We start from the raw sequence: 8,256 nt of genomic DNA, 5'->3' as shown, positions 1-8,256 counted from the left end.
CTTCTTTTGTTTTGTTAAGAATTCATTGAATGACACAAGTAGAAAAGAAACAAAGTTAAAGTGAGAACAACATTTCCTTTATAAAGATTAGTGACCTTGATTCGACAATTGCTTTAATCCCCTTGTTGGTTATGGAATTTAGGTTGGTGGCTGAAATTATACCGAAGATCTTTTGTTTAGCGCCTGTCTGATTGAGCACAATCTCTTCTTTCATTTCTCTGCCGTCTGTCAGTACAGGTTATTGTGACTCTCTTTTAATGGTCATTCAGTTGATTAATGTTTCTGTGTCCATTACTCGTGTAGGCATGGGACAGTAAACGGGGCTGCTCCATATGGAAGATCTGATAGCCTCTCTCGGCAGACAGGCTTGGCAGGGGGTTCCTTGCCCTCCAGGGATTCAGATCACAATTCGTTGTACAATGAGAAGAGAGAACGAGCTATTGCTTCAGATAAGGAAAGAGTGAATCTCAGGGCTATCAACAAGTATGTGTTAACAAACTTACAATCTAACTATTGGTCTGGCCTGTATTATTTCTGATGTTCTTTTATAAAATTCTTGTTACTCTCTGTTGGTTTCTTTTCAGGTCAAATATTCACGATGAATCCAATTCTTCAAGCCCAAAAATAAATGTTACAGTTCGTGGTCCGAGATCAGGATCAGGGCTTCCTCCTAAACTTTCTCCGGTTGTCCATAACACTCCTTCTCCAAGTGATTGGGACATTTCTGGTTGTACAAACAAACCTCCATTGTTGTCTGGGGTTCCTAATCGCAAGCGTATGACATCAAATCGGTCTTCATCACCACCTGTAACGCAATGGGCCAGTCAAAGACCACAAAAGATATCCCGTGCTGCAAGGAGAACGAACTTGGTCCCAATTGTTTCAAGCAATGAAGACATTCCTTCATCAGATAACATGTCAGATGTTGGTTGTAGTGAAACAGGTTTTGGATTTCAAAGACGCTCGCCAGCAGCTTCTCCTCGAGTGAGATTAAAAGGCGAGAATAGCTTGTCTACAACAGCTTTATCAGGAAGTGAAGAATTTAGCCCCCCTGAGATCAAATCTAAAGACCAGGGAAAGCAATCTGATGAGGTCGATGGGAAAGCTACTCTGAACGTTCGTAAGCTCTCCATCACTGGTTTACAATCGAGAAAGAACAAGCTTGTCCTTGGAGAAGGGCTTGGGGATGGAGTGAGGAGACAAGGAAGGACAGGCCGTGGCTTTGGCTCAACAAGGTCTGTCAACCCAATGGGAGTTATGAGACATGGAACAACAAAACAACTTCGCAGTGCAAGAAATGACAAGAATGAAAGGTAGAGAACTCTGTTTCAAGCACCTGTAATTAGGTTTCGTGAGGCTTAGTTTTTAACGCTCTCTGCAGCAGGGCAGGTCGTCCACCCACTAGGAAGCTCTCTGACCGCAAGGCTTACAAACGTCAGAGAAATACATCGGCAAACGCTACAACACTAGATTTTCTTGGTCAGTTCAATTAATCAGATTGTGTTCTTTAGCAGGATTGGTGTTTCTTCTTTCTTTATAAGTTATAATACTTTTATTTTCTGTATTGGCTCAGATGATGGGCATGAAGAGCTACTAGCTGCTGTTAACTCAGCTATAAGCTTTGGTAAGCAATTCTTTGGTTTCTCATTTATGTCTTTTTTTAATATATTTTCTTATCTAGATTAATCCGTCTGGTTCTTTGATACAGCTCAGAATTTTCCTAGCTCTTTCTGGAAACAAATGGAGCGCTACTTTTGCTTTATATCTGATTCACATATCAATTTCGTAAAACAACTGGTAATTCGTTTTCCTGCATTTCATAAGATAGATTATAAACTTGAGACCTCATAGTTTTAAGGATGTGACAGATCATTGTATATCTCTCTATGCATGTGTAGCACTTAAATACGTCCTGCATAGTAGTTTTTCTCATTTTATTAAATGTCACTACCGTTTTCTCTTTCAGGGTGACTTCTCCTCCATGGGTACTACACCAGTTGGGACATCTTCAGACTTCGATGGTCGTGAAAATTTTGCCGAGGGACTTACAACCAGCAGAATGGATTCTAAAGCTTCGCCCCTTTATCAGAGGTTGCTATCAGCTCTGATTTCAGAGGAGTCAGCCAGTGTAAATGAAGATTTACAATTTGATGGATTTGGAGCCGATGCTGAGTCAGAATTCAGTGTCTTGAATCATAAGGAGTTCAATGGTTATAGAAGTGATAGATTGGAACTTGATGATCTAGAAGATGATGTGTCTGTTATCCCGCTCAAGGGTGTTAACAGCTCACCCCACAATGTCAATGGAAGATTTACAGATCACTCATCCATCGACTTCTCAGACATTCAATATGAAACTCTGGGGATAGATGAGAAGATATATTTGGAAGCTCAATCTATTGGCATTTGCTTGGAAACCATGGTATACTCCCCTGAAGTTCAGTTACTTCAGAAATGCTACCTACTGTTGCTATTTGATTTGGATTTAGATTTCTTATAGTTCCAGGCTGATTGATGTGTTGTCGTTGTGTTTTCTTGCAGCCTAATATTTCAAACACGGAGGATGAAGGAATAGTCGAGGAGATCAAAACGTTAGAGGAGGCTGTCTACGAGGTGGTATGTTTTCTCACGTGTTTTTTTACCTTCCTTTTAACAACTTGACAATTTATGATTACTTTTCGCTTTTGATTTACATGTTACTACTACTGTGTGTCTCAAGATAGCTAACTTTGTGATGTTGTCTATCTTAAAACTTAAGGGTTCCAAGAAGAAAGAGATGTTGAATCGGTTACTAACGCCTGCCCTAGAGATGAAAGAACGTCAGGAGAAGTATGAATTTGTCTTTCTTCTGATTTTCTTGCACGTCTTTAATGATCTGAATAGTGATCTGACTTCTTCTGATATTTTTCTCCTTACATATAGTGAGTTTGATCGGCTCGGTTACGAAAAACTCATCGAAATGGCATATGAAAAGAGCAAGGTAAGTTCTTTTCTTTGGCTACTTTGGGTCATTCCAAGTTCATGTTTTGATAATTTTTATTTGGTTTTTTGTTTTTACAGGCAAGTCGGCGGCATCACTCCGCTAGTGGAAAGAGTTCGGCTAACAAGATATCAAAGCAGGTCGCATTTGCTTTCGTGAAACGGACGCTTGGAAGATGTCGTCAATTTGAAGAGATAGGCAAAAGCTGCTTTAGTGAGTCTACATTCAAGAACATCCTCGTTGCTGGGTTGACACAAGTTGAAGATAATCCCACGGACAAGGAGGAAGATATTTTATCAGCTTCAAGTATGATATCCTTTTGGCCTTACTATTTCGAATCCACAAACTCTCTGTTAACTCGAATCTCTCTCTTTTTTTGTCTGGCAGCACCGATAGGATCACAACCAAGCTCATCATTGGCACAGAACAGAGAGACTTCTGAACATACTTTACGGGAAGGGAAAGATGAAACGATGTGGTCAAATAGAACGAGGGAGAGAGAGTTGCTACTTGATGATGTGTGTGGGACACCATTTTCAAGCAGTACAAAAGGGAAGAGAAGTGACAGGGACAGAGATGGAAAAGGACAGGCGGCTTCATCATCGAGAGGTGGAGGAACTAACAAGATCGGTTGGCCTGCACTGTCCAATAACGCCAAGGGTGAACGGAAGTCGAAAACCAAACCTAGGCAGAAAGCAACTCCTATGTTTTCTTCTCCTTCTGTCAGTATCCCGGAGCAGAACAGAACATCATCGTCCAAACCAACTAATAGCAACAACAGCGAGTATAGTAACTTGGAGACACTGGACGAGACAGAGCCACTCGACCTATCTGGCCTGCAGATACCAGACGGTTTAGGTGGTCCAGATGATTTCGACGCACAAGCAGGAGATCTAAGCTCATGGTTGAACATCGATGACGATGTGTTACAAGATAATGATATAGACCTCCTTGGACTTCAAATACCCATGGATGATCTTTCAGACTTAAAGATGATGGTATAAAGCTCCCACCCTTATGTCTTTATTTCTGTACAGCCTCCTCTGTTATACTATTAGCGAAAAAGAAAGATGAGTAAAAGGAAATACAAGTTTTGGCTCCCAGAAAGAATAACCACTCACCATCAGTATCATCATCATCATGTTTAGGGGCTCTTTCTTTCTGTTTCTTTATAGGGTGATTACTAGGGATGGTGGTGAAACTGTTTTTGTTTATTGGGTGATGGGTGGTGTATACTCCGGCGGTTAAGATAGGTCAGTAGTTAAAAACGTCGGGAAAGATAGTGATAGTAATGTTGTGTAGTGATATATAGATAAGTCTCAGGTTTTCTTTTTTCGCTTTTGTAACCTCAGAATCATTATTGTTGCCTCTGTACATACATTTTATGTTCCTTAATAAAATTCAGCTTCTAATACATGAATAAATTAAATGTCATACTATATTGATCCTTTTATTTGTATTTCTGTTGATGTACTTTTTCTTATGTACAAGGTAAGACAGGAGAAAATCTAATTACTATCGTTTTCTGCATTCTCCAAAACGCCATCTAGTTAAAAAGGATTCTATATGAACAGTAGGAGAGAATGGTTCAGACTTTAGAATTTTTATTACAGAACTGGGAAAGAGTACACAAGCGAACGGTCTGAAAAAGTTCCAAAAGAAAAGAAAAGGGTCTGCTTCTTCTTATGACAAGATCACTATATGACTTCAAAGTTCTTGTGTCGCTGCTCTTGATTCTGAACCCTAATAGATTTGACATGCCGTAACAAATCTCTCCGTATAATCACTCGAAGTACATTTTCAGTTTTTTTTTTAAAATAATATTCTTACATTCTTAACACAGTCACGTACATCTGCGTAATATCAATTCACTATTATCGTAGTTTCATCTGAAAATAAATTACCATACACTAATGTGTAACCAAAAATGCAAACCACCAATAGTAATTAATGTATGTATAATTTAGATTTATGATTTCACTTGTATTGTATGTGAAAACAAAGGGATGAAGACCGTCTCTAAGGACAAAACAGCATGTTATAAGCAAAAGGAAAAAAACTCATACTATCTCAAAGAGAAATCAAACCGACGCAGCAACACAGCCAAACCCTTCACATGATTCGACAGGAAAGGTAAGCGCATCAACACACTCAACTTTTCCCCACACCTCACGTCCATTGCGTCTTGATTCTACAGAAATCTTGGCATACCAAATTGTGTTCCTTCGTTTGGTTAGAGACGGGTACCACATAACTAAAAGTTGGCCACCAAAGCCCACCAGTCCAAAGTCAATCCCAGTTTCCAAACCTCTTGTAGGATGCTTACGGAGTTTCTCCAAACCCTTGATCTCCCTCCACTCTATACTTTCATTCTCAAAGCCAGACCACATTAAGTTCCCTGAATCAGTGCAACCGTATGTTACATTCCCCATCTTAGCCCAAATATATACGGAATCTGTTGTGAAACTTGAATTCTCTCTTACAAGTTTCCATGTACCATTTTTCGGGTCGTAAGAGTATTCCTTCTCATCTGCGGCTACGTAAAGTTTCCCTTCGAACACGTTAACTATGTAACATTCACTATTATTATTGCGTAAGTTATTACGTAAGTCGTCTTCGTCAGCGCCAGGACCAGGAAAGGCTGTCCAAGACTCAGTTTTTACGTCAAATACCTCAATCCAGTTGGCATAGTACTTGTCAATATCACAACCTCCCATCACATATATTTTCTCGTCGAGTAAAACTGTCTCCGCATTCTCCCGTGCCACGATCATGTTAGGGGCATCACGCCATGTGTGACTCCGACAATCGAATATCCGAACAGAGGAAGATGGATCCGGGTTGGGTCCACCACTTATGTAAATTTCCGGACCAACTGTCGTCGTGTAATATAGTTCGGGAAAAGAATTGGTAGAAGAGCGAGGTATAGGAACAACCGACATTACACTTGGGTCCCGCTTAAACCCAATTTTGCTTTTCAGTTTGGTTCTCTTTTTATTAGGTTTAAGGCTAAACCAGCTTGCACATGGATGATCGGGCAACTTTAACCAGACATAGACGCATGTTTCATCTGCTCCTACTTGAGATCGCGTCTTGTAGATCTCCATAGATGATAAGAGAGAGTGGAATCTCTTTGAGACGAGAGAGAGCAATGGGTACTTCCATCTGGAGACACGTGCAAGAATGTTTTCTATGATTTCGTCAGGTAGTGAAGAAAACATCGACGGTAGCCCAGGAACCGTCTTCTTCTTTTTGGTTGGTTCAACTTTGTGGGAGATCATGATCAGCCGAAGATACAGTATAGAGGCTGTGGAGAGGGAACATATGATATATATATATATATATATAGGGTTAATAAACACGTTTAGGTCTTTACATAAGTTAACGCATGTAGAAAGAAAGACCTTTTGATATTTATTTATTTTGGTAAAATAAAGACCTTTTGATATTCTTATTGGATTTTGTTTCTTTTTCGATTTTAGAAAGGTGGTCAATGATGTCAAAAAAAAAAAGGTGGTCAATTAATGGCATGTATATATTTCTATCAAATATAACTCATTCAAATATCCATCTCTTTTTTTCATATTTGTCACGTTTATTTAATAATATTATATCACGCTAACCGAAAGTAACATATTATAAAGTGGATAGGACAAAAAAGAAGAACAAAAACAAAAAAAAAAAGTTGGAAGATATGATACCAGAGTCACATTCATGTTTCATTTGCACGTTTAATAGCTACATCTAATTCACTTGAAATCAACATGTGAAAAAACTCTCACATATAGCATGGTTAGAAACAAAGATTCATGTGAACAGGGGTATATATGGATATGACAAATCGTCATAGACGGCGTAATTATTTAACAAGTGGAAGGAGAAAAGAAGAAGAGGAGAGATAATTATATCAAAACATGGGACTCACTCACTTAGACAGACTCCTCTAAAACTAGACTAGAGAGCAAAACAAAGTCTGCCCATTTGCTTAATAAAAACATCTCTATACATCGAGAACCAAAAGGGGGGGAGTGCTACTAAACAGGGGGTATGTTAGAGAAGGAGAAACCTTGGTATCCTTTGTAAGCATAATACGCGATCCGTGTGTAGTAAAACCCTGGGATGAACAGAAGACACCCGAGGACGATGAAGAAAATCCCTGCTTTCACCAAAAAATATCAAACAATGAGAATCAAATATTCATTTACCTGAGAGCTCATCTCCCAAAATCAAAACAATCTTAGCTGATGAGAGAGAGAGAGAGCCGCCTATACATAATCAGAGGAACAAAAAAAAAGCCTCTTGTATTCATCCAAATCCACTCTAGATCTCAAGAGAGCACAATGCTAAAAAATAAAAACAAATCACACACACACACACACACACCTTAGCTAAGTAACCAAAGAGCAGTTACAATCTAATCTATCATCTTTCATCACCTAGGATTCTTCTCAAATCTAAATACTTACTAAAACAATCTGAGCTGAAAAAATTGATTATCTCTTTCTAACTCTCTCTCTCTCAAACTAGGATTCCGCTAAGCACTAAGAAACCTAAGAGGACCACAAGCATTGAACAGCAGCAGAGCTACACAGAAGGTAACGAAAATCGCTAACCGTGGCCTCGATCGCCGCCGACTCGATTGTACGCCATGAAGAAGCCGGAGACGATTCCTAAGGCTCCGAACACGAGGAGAGCCACCGCCAGTGCGATCTCCTTAACCGGCGGTCGGTTGTTCACGGTGTATGAGGTCTCGAACATCATGTCCTCGTCTGATATCGAGAACGCGTGGTCCACGTACGCCATTTGCCCACAGCTCCGTGGATCGAGAGATCAATCAAATGGTGAAACGAAACGATCTAGAAAGGAAACCAGAATCACTGTGAATCAATAGGCGTCTAAAGACCAGAATATTCCAAAGCTCGAGAAGTTTTACAATATAATGAGTCTCTCTTCTCTTCTCTTGTGATGGAGACGGATCGAAGAAGTTCGGTGCAATTTCATTTCTCGTGAAAATTCGTACCGGATCTGTTATTTAAATGCAAACTACGCGTCGTTTTACTTTATTTTATTTTTATAATAAAACAACACAACGTGTGCGATGATAAATTCTGCAAAAGATAGTAGAAAAGACAACGCATCAAAGCGAAAACCATATAGATAATGTTCATTAAATAGCGTATTCGCAAATTCAAGCGACTCAATCAGTGATCGGTGTTTGGATTTTCGGTTCGGATCGGTTGGGTTTTCGGGTTATTTGGGATAGGATGTTAGGAATC

General features: G+C 39.5%; 3 protein-coding genes across 3 annotated transcripts; 1 reads left to right on the top strand and 2 right to left on the bottom strand.

The window, feature by feature from the left end:
* Window positions 1-277: 277 nt before the first annotated feature.
* LOC130510443 (uncharacterized) lies at window positions 278-4,394 on the top strand (the record flags this gene model as incomplete). The annotated part of the gene is made up of 11 exons (XM_057006765.1): window positions 278-483; window positions 585-1,313; window positions 1,382-1,479; window positions 1,574-1,624; window positions 1,709-1,797; window positions 1,967-2,422; window positions 2,542-2,616; window positions 2,759-2,829; window positions 2,923-2,980; window positions 3,061-3,286; window positions 3,368-4,394. Coding segments are annotated over 11 exons (2,676 nt in total), but the record flags the coding sequence as incomplete, so codon positions are not given.
* A 651-nt stretch (window positions 4,395-5,045) lies between these two features.
* Window positions 5,046-6,632, bottom strand: LOC108859987 (F-box/kelch-repeat protein At5g39560-like). The gene has a single exon (XM_018633893.2). The coding sequence runs from the start codon at window positions 6,259-6,261 to the stop codon at window positions 5,062-5,064; it is 1,200 nt and encodes a 399-aa protein (XP_018489395.2). The 5' UTR covers window positions 6,262-6,632; the 3' UTR covers window positions 5,046-5,061.
* Window positions 6,633-6,739: 107 nt separating this feature from the next.
* LOC108852082 (uncharacterized) lies at window positions 6,740-7,960 on the bottom strand. The gene is made up of 2 exons (XM_018625573.2): window positions 7,594-7,960; window positions 6,740-7,136 (listed from the first exon to the last, which is right to left on the bottom strand). Exons 1-2 carry the CDS (start codon window positions 7,781-7,783, stop codon window positions 7,015-7,017), a joined length of 312 nt encoding a protein of 103 aa, XP_018481075.1. The 5' UTR covers window positions 7,784-7,960; the 3' UTR covers window positions 6,740-7,014.
* Between the last annotated feature and the right edge of the window lie 296 nt (window positions 7,961-8,256).

The sequence above is a fragment of the Raphanus sativus genome, chromosome 4, assembly GCF_000801105.2.
Source record: "Raphanus sativus cultivar WK10039 chromosome 4, ASM80110v3, whole genome shotgun sequence".
NCBI lineage: Eukaryota > Viridiplantae > Streptophyta > Magnoliopsida > Brassicales > Brassicaceae > Raphanus > Raphanus sativus.
Note: the sequence above shows the minus strand (reverse complement) of the source record. Positions and strands in the feature narration are given on the sequence as shown.